This window comes from Chrysoperla carnea, chromosome 5 (assembly GCF_905475395.1).
Source record: "Chrysoperla carnea chromosome 5, inChrCarn1.1, whole genome shotgun sequence".
NCBI lineage: Eukaryota > Metazoa > Arthropoda > Insecta > Neuroptera > Chrysopidae > Chrysoperla > Chrysoperla carnea.
In genome coordinates this window covers 17,820,032-17,840,498 of record NC_058341.1, presented here as the reverse complement: position 1 = coordinate 17,840,498, position 20,467 = coordinate 17,820,032, and the positions used below count along the sequence as shown (strand labels likewise).

Genomic DNA, 20,467 nt, shown 5'->3' with positions numbered 1-20,467 from the left:
TTCAGGCTAGGACTAGCCATTCTTTAAAATTTTTATCGAAGATAAAACAAACCTTGCACATAAAGACATGCATGCATACATACAACAAATACTAAGAGACTGATTTAACAACAAAAGAGAAAGATATTCAATTTTAACAATACGAGAAGTCCTTCAGCAATATACCAGCGCTCTCTGACTCTCTGCTGTTATTTTCTTATTTTAGTTTGAATCAACATACGAGCTAAGACGGTCATTCGTCGCGTATTTGGATGTCAGCCGACAACAGTATTTTGTAATGCATTTACCATTTATAACATAGCATACATAAAAAAAAGTTAACCATATTTTTATTTAAAAAAATCATCGGAGACTTCGCATAAAACTTAATCACGCGTATATTTTTATATGTGGGAATGCGTGATTTAAATAAATAATAAAACTCACGTATTTGCAGCAAAATTATTTCGTTTTATGTAAATAATGAAATTAAGAAAACGTTTTTTGTAAATAAAATTTTTGTTTTATAAAAGTTCTTAGTTATATTTAGTGACCCGTTTTTTTCTTTTTCTATTCATTTATTGTGATATTTATATTGGTGTAAATTTATTAAAAAATGTTTTCGACATCGAAAATGTGTTCTTCGAAACTGTTTTCTGCTGTGTGTGGTGTATTTTTAATAGGTTTACTAATTAATACTCAAGAAAGTTATGCAAAAGGTGAGTTTTTTTGATTAGCTTATATGGTGGTGTTTAGTTTGTTAAATGAAAGTTTGCATAAATTTTTTAATATGGTCATGGCGCGGCTATTGATTTAATTGAATTATTTTTGTTTTGTTTTGTATCAATTCCGTTTTGAAAGTTATGTAAATTTTTTTTAGGTTATATTTCTTTTCTTTTATTTATATTATCGATTTTCCGTGAATTAATTTACTTTCATTTTATTCAAGTGAGAGATTTTGCTAATATTGTTTATATATAAAAAAAAGGTTACCACTGCATAACACTTTAGAAAATAAGTAATTTTTCGAATATAATTTCATCTACTATGAACTGAAAGCCTAACGTCTAAAATTCCGAAAACAACAATTTAGAGAAGGGTTGATTAATTGAACACACTGTCAGTTGATAAGAACGAAGCAACCGGGTGTATTTGTAGGGGCTTTTGAAGTTTTCTTCTATCAAATCACCGACTATTGCCAATGAACAGCCTAAACATGTGTTCAGGATTTCAAAAATTTAATAGTTGTAATAATAGCGTTTATTTTGGTGGAAGCGCAGGGTAGTGAATTAAACATATCGATTTGTAATAAAAATAACTTTTATCTGCGCTCCCACCATGATTTTTACTATGTATGTTCTTTAATCAGGATGCTTCTTTCGAAAAATGACTATATGCTTTTTGAAACCGAAAATTGACTATTTGATTATTTGATGTATTTTATGACCAAAAGTTTATCGTTAAAATTCAGCAGAAATTTTGGAAAATTATCAACAAAACAAAAAAACGAAATTTTAATCATTTACGCAAAAAATGGCGTCATTTTATGATTGTCGAGTAGGCAATTTATATTTTGGTTTCCAATAAAAATTCATTCCAAGAATTAAACGACTTCCAAATATGGCAAACGAATGCGAATCTTGATCAATTTAATACTGGATATTTGTAGGTAGATAATAATATTACTTGTGTCTGCGTTGTTGTGTTGTGTTCTCAACAGTGTGGTTGGGCTTAAAGAGGCGAATTTACAGTAAAAACTGTTTATAGTGGCACTAAAAAAAGCTCTTTATGTCGATTGCAGCATCTTCATATATGTATCAAAGACTACCGCCTTATGGTAATATAGTATTTAACCAGATCTTAGTCGTTTACGTCGAAGTCAAGATGATAAACACTTAAGGACTTTTCATATCAGAATTTCGTAAGGAATACATAACTTGGGGTTGATCTGTGAATTCGAAATCTCTTGAGCTAATATGTTCGAGAAAATCTGCTAAATTTCGAAATATTTCGAATATGACCCGAAACTAATCAATAAATTCATTTTGAAATTGAATTATAACAGTAGAAAATATAAAAATAATTCCCTTGTTATTATATTAAGACCTCTTTTTTTTTGTAGAATTTTTAAAGAATTGGGTCGAAACTTTTATATTTTGTTATTATTCTCAATTTGCTGATCAGTTTGACGGCATTATATACAGTTTTTACTATAATTTATAAATGTAAAGGCACTATAGACATTTTTAAACTTTCTTTAAGTATAAGATGCTACTTATAGGCACTAAGTTTATTTCAAAATATATTTAATATTAATATGTTTTATAAGGCGGTATAATTTTACTACTTTTTTTTTTAAATAATTTGTATTGATTTTTATCATTGTATTAGTCGTTTAAAGGTTTTTTTGCTTTATGAATTGAAAAGGAACAAAATTTTTTTTTGGTTGTGGTATAAAATGGCCTTTATCCGTGTGAAATTCCATATATGGTAAGGTATACTTTTATTGTTTTTGTTTTGGAATATGGTTGAAATCGAAAAGAGAAGTACTATCATATATATATTTTTTTTAAATTGTACGAATTACAAATCTTATCAAAACTTAAAATAAACCCTGGCTACAAATTTGGAAAACTAATATTCATTAGTTAAAAGCATGCCATTTTCCTATGACAAAAATTATAACAAGTGACACTCGTTTTTCCATAAAATACATATAAAGTGATGAAATGAATGGAATTTGTATGTTATTTCTTCTATAAGTGATTTTCTCTAAATCTTTAGGCGTCAATATTTCAAAAACTATGGTATAGACATATCGAAAAATTTTAATGTTAATTTTCGTCTTATTTTCTCAAGTTTTAACAGAATTCATACTCAAAATTTGAAACGCAAGTCTAAAATATTTCCATACATTCATTTTTCTGAGATTGTCCTAGGCAGTGTTTTATTTAGACAGGAAGTTTATAGAAATGGAAACTTCATAATTTTATAAAATAGCACAAAAAACTTTTATAGAAATTATGTTAACTTATATGAAATAACACGGTTAAAGAACACTTCATTTTCCACAAGAGTAAAAAGAAATTATTTAACCTTCAAAAGGTGTACTTAAAGTAAACAATATTTGTATAAAACTTTATGACTTATTATGTTATTTATAAAAACTTATTACATACATTATGCATTTAATAAATAATCATACAAAAACACCAATATTAAAGTTAGTCGAGCCAGTATTGGCGTACTAGAATCAGAATTTATTTAAATTTTGATTTTCTATATTTTAGGACATTAAAGTATTGAAAACTAACCATATATATATCGTCCTCTATTTGATAATATAGTGCCCTAGTTGTTCGAGTTCCCCTACATATATTATTTTTATGTGATTGTACTCTCACATGCGTGGGGACCTGTGTGGAAAAGATGAACGAAAAGTGTTTGGATTACTGAACGTTTCCGATAAACAAGGGTTCAAGGGCTTTTCAAGATATTTTTTATGGAATCAGGGTTTTGATTTTCCAGTATAATTTGTATTCTTATTTTGTGCCTTTGTGAGGTCATCCTATAATTTTTGAACTTTTTTTTTAACTAGACTTTTGTTTTGCTAGCTAAAAATCATATAATTTAATACCTAGAAATATTAATAAACAAGAATCAAGAATATTATTCTATAAAATCAAAATGACCCATAAAACATAAGCAGATATACTTTCTAATCAATGTTATTCCTATAATAAGATATGACTAAATTTAAAAAAACACATAATTCACGTTTTAAGATATTTTATAGCTTGTTAAGCAAAATATTTACCGATTAAACACTATACACAAAAGATAATTTACAAAAAATTTCATTTAACAAATTGGTCAAGGTTTTTTTATTTAATATTTTATTGCTGCTTTAAAGATATTAATCAATAAATATTATTTATAAATAAAAATTTTATATCACACAAAAGACCGACAAAAAACAAAAATTTAGGTTGAAAGATTATGAATAAAAAAAAAAAAAGTGATGACCATAGAAGAGATTATTGGCATAATTTCCTAGATTAAATTCTACATAAAATGATTATTCATGATTCGATTGGGAATGATTTTTCATGAATGTATTTCAAATGGCTTTGCAAAGATAAAAGTGCAGCCTTAATGAAATTTTAAGATTTTTTTGAGGGTCAGGCAGGATTTCAACAAAGTTGAATCAAAAATTTCTAATTATAACCATATTTTAATAACAATGGAAAATAAAATTGAACAACTTAGCGATGGGTGAAGGTAGTTAACAGTATATTAAGTTAATCAACCAAATCATGTTTGACAAATCAATAGCTTGTTTCTAGGTTAATAACTCATAACTAATATGTACAACGTTTCATCAATTTATTATAACCTTTTCAAATATTGCAAATAAGAATAAAGAAAACTATATATGAAATAGCAATAGTAATAAGAAAAGAGAAAAATATATCATTCCCTAGGTAAAAAAAAGAAAACTTTCTTTGGATCAAATGTAACCTTCTTTTATGGATCTAAAAATATATCCATTTCAAAACTATATCAAATATTTGCGAAATTTCAAGCATCTGTTTCTCCAAGAAAAATGGCCTAATCGAGATCATTTACAATTCATTCGAATACACATTGAGTTTTTGAATATTAAGGTATTTTAATTTGAAAAGCTTTTTTTTTCTGTTGAATGCACAATTACATTACATTGTTACATCAAATTACTTATCTTAGTTAAAAAAAGCTCGAACTAAAATCTGTTAACGTGCCTTCTAAACAGTTTTTGTAAAGAAAACAATCAGTTTTTATTAAAAAGTTCTAAATTCTATGGTGTCAAATTTACTATGATATCGCAAACTTTTTAAAAAAAAGCTCTACTTTTGTTGTTGTTTTAAGAAATAACAAATATACTATTGAGCATATACTTTATGATATTGTAAATATGGATATTGTACAAAACACACCTTAAAAACAACCTTAAATGGGCACAGTTGCATAAGACATGTGAACTCATAATTATAAATAGCAAATATTAAAGTTAATCTAGTATGTATTCGCTCACATGTAAATTAGTGTTTCAAAATTATTATTGTTATGTTAAAAACGCAAAATTTTACAGCTGAAATCAATAACAGCTCAAATTTATAAATTGAACACTGTAAGGGGTAATAACAAATTTACCTGCTTATAAAGGACATTAATGAGAATGCACAGACACGATTTATAGATGATCCTTAGAAAACGTGATTATTTGGAACGTCTGTATAAAGCAGTTTTTATTTTCAGTAAACTGAATAAAGCTATAGATTAATCTAGTTTAACTGTTCTTGAAAAATATAGAATTGACTAAAAAATTTATTGGGAACCCTTGTGAAACTATTGAAGCGACGAAGCGGTGCTAGTGAAATCAATTACTAGAAATGTGATTGGCGTTGATTTCAAAGGACAGTTTCTGACCTCTAATACTATAATTTATTTTAAAATTATTTTTTACTTATTATTTTAGAAACGAAGATGTTCACTTTTTCCAATTATTCATAACATTTTCCAAAATAAATCTTTAAACCATCCATTTAAAAAAAAATTGTTATTAATAAAACAACTGCATAAGTCGTTATCGTGGTTAGCGTGACCTTTAATAGGGTTCGTGATCGTGACACTCAAAATATTAAAAAAAAACAGTTTACAAAAATAAAAAATTAATAAACATTAATGATTGTAATTTATAATTTAAATGTTTATAAACTGAGAACGCTTTAAAAACATTATAAAAAATTTAATTTTTTTGTATAAAAAATTATATAATTGAAATTAAATGATAATCACTTCACTCGTAAATCATTTATATACTTTGTAATGATATAATCACTGATCGTTGTTGTTGGTCTTAGTGGGTACTTTATTCTAACAAGCAGCGAATAGTCTGTCTGCAATGATTTATCAAATTAATGATAATTTTTTAAAATTCATTTCTTTAAATTATTTCTGTTTTTTCTAATATTATTATCTTTTTTTTTAATTTAGTCTATAATTAAATGTTATAATAATGGATTCTGAAAAATACTTCCATCTACAAAGTGTTTCAGGCAAAATTCGTTGCGTACTGGACAGAGTTATAACCGTCCTCAATTTTTCATAGCATGAAATCTTCAGCAGTTCCTAGATTTCTACATTTTCTATTAGACTAGATTAGCGACTGAAGAACTCCAACAAAATTGGCGGACACAATTTTAAAAGATACTTTTCATAACGTTAAAATCTTATTATGAATATGTTTAGTTATGAAGGAAACCAGAGCCGGGTTTACAGATATCGCCACCCTTCGGCAAGGGAAAAAAGTTTCTTCATCTAGTTCTGATACAATAAAATATATATAGAATTTGGACTGAAGAGAAAAATTCCACGCAAATTTTTTTTATCGATGCTTAAGAATTAACCATATTCTGAACATCTTCAAAACTTTTCGTCATGTCTAAGACCATGACGATGAATTCACATGTACATTAAAATATTTTGACCTGACGATAAATTTGCTGCCCCCAAAGTGTACCACCTAGGACCATGGTCAATGTGGCCCAATATGTAAATCCAGGCCTTAAGAGAACAAATCGTATAGGCGATTGAAGTATTTCAGATCGGTTAAAGTCTTTAATGCTATTGAGTATATTGAAAGAGATATAATAAACTGGACCTGGACTGGACGAATTTTCAAAGAGACGCATAAAGTTCCTGTTTAAATTAAGAATAAAATAATCATTAATAAAGTTGAAATTGAAATTATATTATAAAGTTGATTTTATTGTATAAAAAAATCATAAAATTTAATTAAAAATATTTATTTTGATTAAATTAGTTATTGTTGAAAAATAAGTTGTTTTTATTCACAAATTTTAATCTTTTTAAATTTTCAAAGATTTCAATCCCCTTAAGTGAGCCTCCTCCAAAAATCCGCTTACGAGTAAGAACAGTTGCAGTAATGCTTCACTGCTCCAGAACTCCTCCAAATTAAGGAGCTACCCCATTTTGATACCACAGAACAATAATTGTTTGTAGTTTTCAATTTCAATGAAAATCATCTAAAAAGTACTAAAATACATTAAATGAGGGGCAAATATGACTCAAGTGATGTAGCTTTGCGAGTTTTTCAAGAAGCAAGCTACATGAAAATTTTTATCACCAAATCCGAATTCAAATTCTTCATAATTTTAATAAGAAGTAGATTTTAACTTTAATCAAACTTCCTCGTTGAGATTACCACTTAAAAATTTCCAAACTCTGAATAAATAAATTCATAAATAGTAGATGTTCTTACCTTGAAACAACGTTTAAACAAAAATATTCATCATTTAACCGCAAGCATGAATCATTTATTTACAAAAATCTTCCTTGAAAACTATATATTATGTAATTTAAATATGTGTTTCGGCTTTTACATGAGTTTTATTTCCCGAATTTCCATGGTAACGACACTTGATATAATCTAATTTAACATTATATCCATTGATAAAATTTTATAGATGGATATATAAGCATATGGATTGTATATCTGGCTAACATTGAAAATTTAAAATACTATTTTCTAACAAATTTAAGTAAGTTGTTAATTTACATTTAAAAGATATTATATATGCAATTTCGTCTCTTATTTTCACAAACTCTAATGCAGCAGATTCGATGACTAGAAGAAATAGGAGTTCATTTATATAGATTATCAAGATTTCCAGTTTCTTAAAATTAACAGAAAAATTTTAATTTTTCTTCTTACTTTATAGACATATAAACATGTTTTATTGATGAATGATGAAAAATGAAAGTTTTCATGAATATCTTCCTGTTAGCCTTGAATAATAATGTAATAAGTTGTATCATTGTACAGGTTATTGAATAATTTTATTTTTTAAAGTCAGGGTAAATTTATCACATGTAAATCCGTTATTTATTTTTATAATAAAACATAATTTTTCATTATTACAAAAGGTCAATTATATCATTAACCAGTTTTTAGTTCAAAGTTTAAGAAAAAAAAACAGTTTTTCAAAATTATGACTCATTAGTTACAAACTGAGAATATATATATTTCAATTTAAATTATAGTATTTCTTGGAATTGTAGCGATGTTAAGCTTTCTTATATATAAAATTTAGCTGTGTACTACTGTATTCGCCATTTTCAGCTTAACAAATAGGATAAGAAAATAAGCCTGTTTAAATGAAGATATTTCGATACCGGAAAAATAAATAATTTTATTTATCAATTAATCACTTTTTTATACGTCTTTTGTGAAAAATGCATATAGAATCTCTGTACGGTTTATGAGAAATTAACTATCAAAGTCTGTGATTTTACCCAAAAAGAGCATATTCACCACACAAATCACCTAATTAGTTCATTTCCCGTTTTCTGTCTGCCTGTCTGTCGTCTGTCAGTTCGTCTGTCATCACGATTACTCAAAAACGAAACGAGATATCAAGCTGAAATTTTAATAGCGTGCTTAGGACGTAAAAAGTGAGGTCAAGTTCGTAAATGAGCATAATGAACATAAGTCAATTGGGTTTTGGGTCTGTAGGACCCATCTTGTAAACTGTTAGAAATAGAACAAAAGTTTAAATATAAAATGTACCTTATAAAAAAATAAACAACTTTTGTTTGAAACATTTTTTCGTAAACATCACTGTTTACTCGTGAGAGCGCAAATTGTAAAGTATGTATTATACGAGAATATCAGTTATATATGTGTGATATCTATGTATGTGTAATGTGACAGAGTAATCAACACTGTCTATACATGGTATTTCAACAATTAACTCAGTCAATTGTTTGTTTTCACTTGTTTTAAAAATTAATTTTAAGATACGAATTAGTATATATTTCCATGAGTATGTCATTATTCTTGTTCACTAGTCATCTTGAAACATGATCAGATTAATTTTGATGACAGCTGTAAAGATATATAAATAATAGAGAAGCCAATGATTGAAAATTCAAATTAATCACAATTTTGAACAAATAATTAAACATTTGATAGATATACAAATATCTACTTGAAATGATTAATGATTTCAATATCAAACTGATTTTAATATATATATATATATATATCAAATTTTTTATTTTGATTTTTATTGATCGTATTGTTTCATTAACCTCAACATTTCAAATTGAGCTAATAAATTATTCATATCATATTATTTACAGGTAGTAATATTCTTAACTTGTGGTTAAAATTTATTCATTTAATTATTTTCAATCTAAAATGTTGCACAATCTATTTTACAAACTTTTATCTAATTTTATGGTAAATCGGTGACAATGCATTTTTATGGTATGGCTTAATTTTCCCAACGCTTCCACCATATTTTATATACATACGTTTTTTAGTTTTTATACCATGTATATATGTAATATATATCAAGGTATTCTAAGTTTAGTCCCAAGTTTGAAACGCTTAAAAATATTGATGCTACGAACAAAATTTTGGTATAGGTGTTCATAAAATCACCTAATTAGTCCATTTTTGGTTGTCTGCTCGTCCGTCCGTCCTTGTCTGTGAACACGATAACTCAAAAACGAAAAGAGATATCAAGCTGAAACTTACAGCGTACTCAGGACGTGAAAAGTGAGGTCGAATTCGTAAATGAGCAACATAGGTCAATTGGGTCTTGAGTCCGTAGGACCCATCTTGTAAACCGTTTGAGATACAACAAAAGTTTAAATGTAAAAAATATTTCTTATAATAAAATAAACAACTTTTGTATGAAACCTTTTTCTCGTAAATATCATCTTAAAATAGTATTGATTCATATGCAAAATTTCGAAATCCGTGTAAGTGCAATTTTACCGACACGGGCTCCAGAGCTATTAGTTTCGTTTAAAAAAATATCTTGTTTACTTCTGTGATATTAAAATTAGTTTCCTTGAGTAGATTATGGCAATGGATTTTTTTATTTTGTGAACAGACAAATAAAAATAAAAAAATTAATGACAAATTCAAATCAAAGGTATCCCCATATTTGGTAACTTAACACACCTACAGCATGTATAGTACAATAACCATATCTCCAATTGTGAAACCATTATACTTTTTTATTAGTCAAAGAAAAAAAAAAACCAGCAGAATACCTACACCCAGTCATTGATTGAAAGGTCAAAATAACTTTTCATTTTGTTCAATAAAAATTGATCAATTTGTTTTTGCAATTGATTGTTTTTTTTGCAAAGGTTTTCAATTTTGTAAATCGTGCTGACACGTTGATTTTGATGTTTTAACAATTTTAAAAGTTACGTTCATTATACCATTCTAAAATTAATACTTAGTAAACATGGGCCAAGCCTAAGGCGTTACATTAGGAGAGGGGATACCATAAAAGAGTATATTCCTAATAAAATCGGTCGACACGGTTTTTAATTTTTTTCTCCTTATTCAGGACATTCTCAAAAAAACCGATTGAACCGATTATATAACGAATTTTCCTAAAACTCCAGGAGACGACTAGGATAACGTTTATCCTCACACTAGGTACCTCAGAGACCAATTGTGTAAGCAATACTTTTGTTCAGCGACCCCAACAACCCTCGGGTAACACGCTGGAATCATGATCATAACCTAATTGTAAATTTAGTATATTTACGTTTAATTTAAAATGCAATTTCTTTTAAATCAATTTAGGTCACAAAATTTCCTGTCGCTCTAACGAATCGATTGCCGAAAACCGCATTCAAATCCGACTTACTGTTCAAAATTTTCGAACTTTGACCGTTTTTAGTGTTTTGTTTCTGCGACAAACTATAAATAAAATTATCCTTCATACCTTAATTAAACAGTTAAAAAACATCCGCTGTAATACACAGCCAGCCAGTAACAGTCGTAACATAAAAATATGATAATGTTTGTAATTTAAGTTTTTATGTATTAATTTTATTTTAACTATCAATAATAAATCAACAGATATTTTAATTTATTATCTAGAAATCTATCACATTTATATATATTTTACAATACATATAGAATAGGTATTGATAATATATTACAGATTTTAATTACAGTAACAGAAATTATCGATCGTCTTTTACGTAAGTATGTCCGTTCGTACGACTGTATACGAGACGAGAGTTATAATAAATGGTTATTGAAATTATTACAATAAATAAATAATCTAAATGTTATTTTATATCTGTTATGTTATATAAGATAATAAATTGACTTAACATTAGGCGTATATTGAAAGGCATATTTAGTGGGACACTGATTAACTCATTAAAAGTGGACATTTTTCTTTCAGAACCTTGAAACGTTTCAAAACGTATGCTAAAAAGCATGAATTTTTGAAATAAAAATCTCTGGTGTTATCACGTTTACTAAAGCCAGGCTCTTGAACTAAATTTATCATTAAATTTTTGTGCCTAAAGCTAAGAATTTGCTTATTTCATAATTTAGCTTCATTTAACGTGCGAAGTCATATTATTCAGAAAAATCTACTAATATATAAAATTCGAAATTGTTTTGAAATATTTTACATCAAAACTAATGAAAGGATCAGACTTATTTAAGTGGGCTAAAAACATCCCACCAGTAAAAAAATAATCAGATTTATGGTTTTCAAGACATCTATCTCAAATGGACCTGACTTTCGTAATTTCTAAGAAGTTTAAGAACAATTTCTCAAAATTTTAACGTAATTATTCAATAATTTTCAATTTTTTTTTTAATGTTGTCCGAGTTTTTGTACCTCTTCGGGTAGATTGTTTAATATGCGCTAAAGATTAATTTATATATGTTAAAGGTATCATTTTATCTTTGTGCAAAGATTATTTATCCATAATGATATAGCCTTATGCTTTCTTGAGGTTCAGATAACGTATTTATTTGAAAATATTCCCACATTCGATTATATTGTTTTATATTTTCGAATAAAAAAATATCTATTTTAATTTCACCATAAAGTGTCAATAAATACAATTATTTACGTATCCGAGAGGATAATCGAAAAAAATAGACAAAAAATCTTACAGACCCGGGGAATTGTTGTAATTACGAGTTGGATGGGTTGAGTTTGTCGACTATAGAGGAGTTGGTTGGGTTCTGAAGTTTTTAGCCCTTGCGTTTAAAAATGGGACTCCATTACAGAAATTTTTTCGATCTATTTTTTCCTACATCCACTCGAGATATATTATATTAGACTGAACCCTAAGGGAAATATCCATCATTTCATAAATTTTCAAGTATTTACTTCGCATAACTGGTGCATAATTTGAACCTATGATGTAATTCCTTATATTTTGAAGCGTAAGCAGTCAATATCGTCTTGGCAGATAGATGGACAATCTTACAGGCTAGTGCCAGGGAGCTTAAACTACTTTTGTCAAATAATTAATTTGACAGTTATGTGTGTGTGTATGCCTGTCTGTGGCATCGTAGCTCCTAAACGGAAGAACCGATTTTGATTTTCTTTGTTGTTGGAAAGGAAATTTAATCGGGAGTGCTCTAAGCTATGTTTCAAGATAGTCGGCTCAGTTTTGAGAGAGCTACAAGGGAAAAATTGCACCGTCGGGGGTTTTTTTAAATTTTGAAAATTTCCCTTGTTGAAAGTTTTTGACAAATATTTAAAAAATTAGAAAAAAACAATACAATTTTGATTCGAATCATAATAAAGAAGAAGTAAGTGTCTAAACATTGCTGATTTGTATTGTTGATGTAGAAGAAGTATATTGTTGATGTAGAAGAAGTTAATATATATATTGATTATAATCAATATATATATAATATATATATATATATTGATTATAATCAAATTACAATAATTTAAGCAATTTAAATTTGCGAATACATAATTTGTAAGTTTGTGTACGAAATTTGTGTCTCTAAAATATAGATTCGTATCGCATTTATATCCGCAGATCTTGACACTAATGATTCGTGGCCCAGTCCATTTCCACGGTTACTACTTTTTTGCAGATCCGACACATCTCAAATCCAGAGGTGTATATAATTAAATACCGATAATGGACTAACATACATTTGAATTTTGAGATGTTTAATTTTTTTTCGTAGTTATATAATATACAAAAATATAATAAAAAAGCATACTTTATAAAGATTAATAATTATAATAATTACTAAATATATCAAGAACAGTAATTTTGATTTAAAATAAATTTATCATATGTGGTGTAAGTTTAAATACGTAATTTAAGTATATTTTTGGTATGATACTGAGTAGGTACGTACTTATACCTATTCAACAAGCCTGGTATACTTACTTAAATATAATATTAATAATAATTTGTAATAATTAGTACAGTTATAATAATTTAGTACATAACTAATTATCACATTAAAAAATATTAATAATTTTTAAATAATGTTGGTTTTCATATGTAATAAGCAAACTTAACGTCAGGTTCTTCGTTAGGGATTGTGATTAATCAATATTGAAATTTTTACTTAACCGTCTAAGTGTCCGAGCGAGTAAAGGCGTAATAAACATTACCTGATTAACTGCTTAGACTGGGAGGTGGTGGACTCGAAATCAGGCATCGGTGGTCTGATCAATTATAATTAATGGGGGCGTTACTTGGATAAGAACGTAGTAACCAACTCCACACAAAACATAAATTTAATTGAATATATATATAAGTTAAAATAATGATGTAGGTGGCCTCTGTTATGTTACTTTAATAGGTATGTTTGTACCAATTTGTAGACATTATTTTTTACAGAATTAAGACATTTCTATTGAGGAAACAGAGAACGTGATATCTTAGAAACAGAAAAAAATTATCCAAATAGTAGTTGTATTAGTGCAATAAATCTGTCAACTAATACTATCATACATTTCTCGTCTGTGCACACAGTAAAGCAAAAAGCACATGGCCACAGCACATAGGTAAATTGTACAACGTAGTCGCTTGTACAATCACCTCTGGATTAGACTCAGTAAACTTTGTTTATTGTTTTTTCATAAACTGAAAATCCAATTACATCCTTTTTAGACTCAAAGAACAAGGCTTTTATACGTCTTATATGAAAAATTCATATCGATTCTCTGTACGGTTTATGAGAAATTGGCTATCAAAGTCAGTGATTTTACCAAAAAGAATTTTTCATTTTTTGTTCTTAAATTTGATATGATTATTTAAAGCTTAAAACTTGAGAATGTTGATAAAAGTTTTTTATGTAAATGGTAACATTTTTAAAAGCACTTATTGACTAAAAAACCAACATTTATTACGACGATATACCACCATGTAAAAAAAGGACTGTTTTTAATAATTAACTTATCGTAAACCGAACAGGGAATCGACTTAAAATTTATACAGAAGGCGTATTAAATACTCATTAATTGGTACACAAAATTTCAGTTTTTTAATAAAGGCATTGAAGTAAGTTCGTTTTGGTATCGAAGTAAGTTATCATGACAAAGTGACTGAAAATTGGGTCGTACTAGTTTAAACGGGTTTCATTAGAACGAGAATGTATCAATAAGTTTCGGAATATTCTTTAGTATTCAAGAAAGAAACGAGAGACAAAAAATACTGCATGAAACATTTGGAAAAGTTGCATTATAGATCGAGTAACCTTAACTTATGGTGGCTTTTAAGAAAAAACACTTAGGTATTATAATATTCTGTATTGCAGTTGGTTGCTTAATGAGTTTATTTGGTTTGAACTCATCATTGTTAATAAACCGGACTTTGAATATTTTTGGTTGACTTCGCATAATATTAAAAATTAAACAAATAACAATTGTTTGAATGTTTGTTTAAAATAAAAAATAATTAAAAAAAAAGCTATTAATTTTGACGTAACTTATATATTTTAACACATTTAAGAGAGATATTAAATTAAAATAAATGACAAAAAACCATTTTTTTACTGTTAGGTATTTTACAGAAAGTCAGAAATTATCAGTTTAATAATTTTTGAAATATTGTCATTTATTTTTTACTCATAGAATGCTATTACCGTGATTTTATGCTTATTTTATTAATTAATAAAAAGTTTATTATGCTTTTAATGTGAAAATTCTTAATTGGTTTGCTCATAAATATTAGCTTACTTAAAATTTCTTTATAAATGTGCAGCTTTAATTGGTGGATAAATCTGGCCAACCGTATATTACCTATATGAATTTTTCTTTGAAATATTCACACCGTGCGTGAGTTTTTTTGGAGGCGTTTCGATGGTAACGATACACTACTTTAATTATAAAATTGAATGGATGCATATATAATAGTATGGATTGCATTTATGACTTAAATTAAAAATTTAATATTATTGTCTCACAATTTAAATAAATAATCATGATAATTTATATTTGAAAAATAATATTTGTGCAATTTGATTTCTTATTTTCACAATTTTTAATGCATTAAGTTTAATTAATTAGTGTTTTTCAATAATTTTAATTTGACATTTCTAGAACATTAACATGTAAAGAATTGCAAATTAGTCATAACAGCCTCCTTTATCGCCAAAATTTTTCACTGGAAGCGCTGGCATCGATTTTATTGTCCTTACCATGACTACGCACACAATGGATAAAATTCAAATAATACTCACAAAAACTGGTAAAGCATATTTACAAAAACAAAAACTTTTACCAAAATTTCAAACACCTGTACTTTTGCGAAAAATCACCGAATTTAGAACTTCAATAGCTCATTTGAAGACTTGTACTTTCTAGTATTAGTAGTATTAGAATCCATTCCTTAAAACTATCGCATTCCGCTGTGTCCTCCCTAAATTTGTATTAAGTTTAGAGGCGAACAAATATTTTAAAAATTATTTTACAACAACATCTAGTAAGCCAATTCATAAAGTTTTCATTTTTCTTGAAAATAGGCTATAAAATTATCATCGTACCGTCTTCTGAAATAATCATCGCATTGAAATTTGACTCAGATTTTTTATTTTCATTATCGTCTTCTTAAATATCTTTATTTTTCTCCCATATTTATAAAAAATTGAAACTATTTTACGTTTTTTTTTGTTAATATTTATGATAAGTTACTATTACTAAATAATTAATAAATTTTCATTTATTAATAAATTACATGGTTTTTGACAAACTTGACAAATATGTCTTTTGTACATGAAATTAGAATTAAATAAACATTTTTTTTTTAAATATTTTTTTAATAAAATAATATTTATAATATTACACAAAATTGTAATAATAATATTTTATTATAATTTATATTTTAAAATATTATTTATTTAGTTAATAAAGATAAAATAAAAAAAATAAACCACTCCCATAAAACATAATTTTTTAATCTTACTATTTATGATTTTATAAGAATAAAAATTTAATAAAAAAATAAATCACCAAATTAATATTAATATAGGCTGTTGGGTAATAGATAGATAGGGCTTCATTGGAACAAATTTTACCAATAAGCCGGATGACAACAATGTGCAAGCTAAACCAATTTTTAACTTTTTATACTCAATCAACCTGTATATATATTCTTATTTTAAATAATTATTGGTTTTAGTCTTTTTATTATTAATAGCATTCATCACATACTTAAATTAAAGTATTTGGGATAATTTATTTTAATTAATAATATAATGGTTTTTAAGTTGATTTAAAATTATTCAGAATTTTGCATTTTAGCTACCTGAATTCAAATTTAATTTAAATACGAAAATTTCTCACGATCATTGGTTTAAATAAAATAGTTTCTGGAAGTAGGCTTAAGAACTATGGTGTTCGTAAGGGCCGCATTCAGAAAATATAGTCATGTGTATTAAAAAATTGTTTTCATAATAATTATTGGAAGTTTACGGCTACAAGCATTCGCTAATTTTCTTATTGTTTTGGTAATTTCTCGAATAAAAAAATTTGGTTGTTTGAAATTTTCTTGATGGAATTTTTTTAATTATGTTCCTCAAATTGAGGTCTAGAGAAGGTCAAACTTCACCCACCTCATAGCCATATGAGACATATTTTTTATGAAATTTTATTGATTTATAAACACGACTATCATAGTTTTTCTATCGAAAAGTGTTCATAGCCATTATTAATTAAATTAATTTTAATCAATTTTTTCCATGAACAGTTTTTCACAGGCAAGCCTATACCATTATTTTCTTAATTAAATTATCTTTCTTCTGATACCAACTTCGAGTCGTTAACAGATCGGTGTAGATTTGTCCATACCATTTGAATAGGTAAGTCAATATAAATAACTACACCAATCTGTTAACCAATCAAAATTAGTATCAAAAGAAAGATAATTTAATTACGAAAAAAATGGTATAGACTTGCCCGCAAAAAATTGTCCTGGGAAAAAATTGATTAAGATAAATTTAATTAAAAATAGCCATGAATACTTTTCGATAGAAAATTTCAATAAAAATATGTATCAGATGGGTGAAGATCGACCTTATACCTATTCTCTTAGATTATTTTGAAATCAATTGTTTAGATTTTCCAACTACTTTTGAAAATATTCAAAGATTTGTTTGTATACTTTTATGTTCACATTTGAATAAAAGATTATTTTGTGTTAGCTTTTATAAATTATAATAATTTCTTTTTCATGATATTTACCTCAAAGTGTTTCCTATACAGATTTGCAAGTTTAAAAAAAAAATTCATATTTTGTTTAAAATCTTGATAGTTCTAAAATTTATTTGTTTTCAATAACATTTAACCTTTTGCAAAGAGGAAGAAGAAGATGAGTCAAATAAAAACCGCCTATTTAGTTACGACTTTGAGTGTGAGTAGTATGTATCTATATAGAAAGATTGGTTTTTAGTGTTATATGTTAATGGGGGATTTATTGACTTTTTGATATTTTCGATCTGATAATAATTCGATTTATATATTATATAATATGTATTGTATGAATCGGTTTTTGTTATTTTCCCATAATCTTTGAATCAATTGAAAAACTATTTAAATACCTTTAAAAATATCTTTTTAATGGGTTTTACTGAATAATATATTGTCATAAATTTATTAGATGTTGCACATGTTTTGAAATTCTTTGTTCAAAATTTTCTTTACTTTTACATATGTAATTTCAGTACTTTATGGTCATAGTTACAAAAAAAAAAGAGAGTTTGATTTACTTCAATACCGAACCAACTGAAATGTGAAGCCAAAAAAAAGGAAATAAAATAAACGACACTAAAAGCCATTTTCATCTAGACCACTTGGGAAACTAAAAATTTTTCAATCGATTCAGCTTGCCATGAATTTTGAAAAAAGCAAAAAGTTGTCAATTTGTATTTTATTTGGTCAAAATTTTATCATTTTAAAAAATTGAATTGTGAAAGTTATTAGAAGTTAAAGATAACAGAGATAATTTATAGTAAGTACAAGAAAAATGTTATGTCATAATAAATATCCTGATCAAACCAAACGTAATGTACGCACTTATTGGGTTGACTGCTCAATTAGAAGTATGTCTTTTTAAAACTAATATTACAATTAATTCATACAGTAAAAAACTAAAAGTAGTTACAAAATTAAATTCTTTAAAGAATCAAACAAGTATTTGACTTCTAAAATTAATACCTTAAATTTTCAGAAAAATACATTTCAAATAAAAAAAGTAAGCGCTGCATTTACAATGTACCAAGATACGAAAGGAACATAGTTTCTACCGGGTGTCTCACGATATCTTTTGTTCTTTTATTAATTAAAAACTTACGAATATTCTCCTAGAAAATGGTTACAATTAAAGGAATGTTTCCCAGTTACTAGGTTTCTAAAAGATACTTCTCTACTCTACTCTTCTCGAATTACTCGTATGTGGGGTTGTAAAGATTTAGTAACAATATTAATCAGTTACAACCGAATATTTATTAGCAAAGTGTGAATAAAAACTTGTAAAAGTAGTGTCTAGATTACCTATCTGACGTTTAATTCGTGTTTGCAAGAAAGAAATAAGTATAAATTTCGGTTACTTCGGTTCTTATAGGTACTATGTGTGGTGTTTAAATGTACATTAGTCTGTCTTACTTATAATTATAAATTATAATTTACCTTCCAGTTAAAAACAAAAAAAAAGCGATAAGTAACGTCGCCGTTTGCCCTTTGGTGGTATTAAAATATATTATACATACTATACTGCAGTTATTATACCGTGAGCTCATAATAAAGCGTTATTTTTATGATACGTTTTGTCGTTTTTGAGGATTGATAACGGGAAGTTTGTAATAATGAAAGTTTGAAGATTTACTGTTACTTTTGTGTTGAATTAATGGAAATAGAGTTTTCCGATTTGTGAGTGCATTTATAAATGAAATAGCACCTATTCGGTACTTCCCTTAATATTCCATATTCCCCGAAATTACTGTACATACGTGAAAATTAGAATTTTTTCTTAAAATCGAATATTGCATTTTTTATTTTTCCAAGAATTTTTATTTTAAAAACTAAGCCCTTTGGGAAAAAATCACAAGAAAACTTTTTTTGCTTAAGACTCATCAAATTGATTATACTTCGCTTGACAATGGGCTCACGGTCCCGTATATAGATATACACATGTGGCACAGACACAGACTTAACCAATTCTCTTTTATAATATAATTTTATTGCAAAACCTCTTCTTGTCTCTTTCTTTTTATTTTGTTTTTAGCCTGGAGGTGTGGTAACGGTACTACGATTTACATAGAGACAATATCGAGTATTATAATAAATATTTGCCATACGTATATTATTATTGGTACATAGCAAACAGCAACAAACATAGCAAACTTTTTTACCGAAAGTTTATAAAATATTGAAGGGAGAATTCTTTTAAGGCAGTACGAGCGTCAACTTTAGACTTGTGGTTGAAATTGTTTGTACCTTATTTTCAACTTTGATGATGAATTTTGTTATAAATTCATGAATGTACACGAAAAATATGAATAAAAAATTTTCGATATCTGCCTTGGTTTTCGAAATATCGAAAGCAAACTAATTAAATACAATTTTCAATTTTCGGTATTTTGAAAATTACTCCAGATATCGAAAAATTGTATTCTTACTTTTCGTCTTATATTGTCAAGTTATAACATAATTCACCATCAAAATTGAAAATATTTTTTTTTTTTTGAGTCCCCACTACCCTGCTCATACATCCTTAATTAGTCGGACACAGTTTTTTTTTAAATAATTTATTAAGGTTTGAACTTTAATTTAAATAGTTTTTTTTTAATTCCACCGACTAGTTTTCTACAAATCTATGAAAACATATCATCTATCTACCGTTTTACGATAAAAACAATGTTAAATATGCCTACTTTTGAAGTCATTTATTTATTTAAATTATCGGAGAACCCATCCTTCCCCTTTAATTTTTCAAAACTGATTTAAACTTCGTCCAACTTCTTAATAAAAAATCAAACGTTTTATTTAAAATAGCCTTGGTGTTCGAAATGGTAAACGTAGTCTCTCAGATGCCCATACTTCTCCCCTACCAAATTTCAAAAAGAAAAGAAAAATCAAAAATCTATCTTTTTTTATTTATATAA

At 26.8% G+C, this 20,467-nt stretch overlaps 1 protein-coding gene across 1 annotated transcript in view; it reads left to right on the top strand.

Annotated features, from left to right (window-relative positions):
* The first annotated feature begins 476 nt into the window (after positions 1–476).
* The window catches only part of LOC123299984, a 71,426-nt gene continuing 51,435 nt past the window's right edge, over positions 477–20,467 (top strand). The window contains exon 1 of the mRNA XM_044882430.1: positions 477–698. Within this exon, the coding sequence (XP_044738365.1) occupies positions 596–698 (103 nt within the window). The 5' untranslated portion in view covers positions 477–595. The remainder of the gene's footprint in view (positions 699–20,467) is intronic.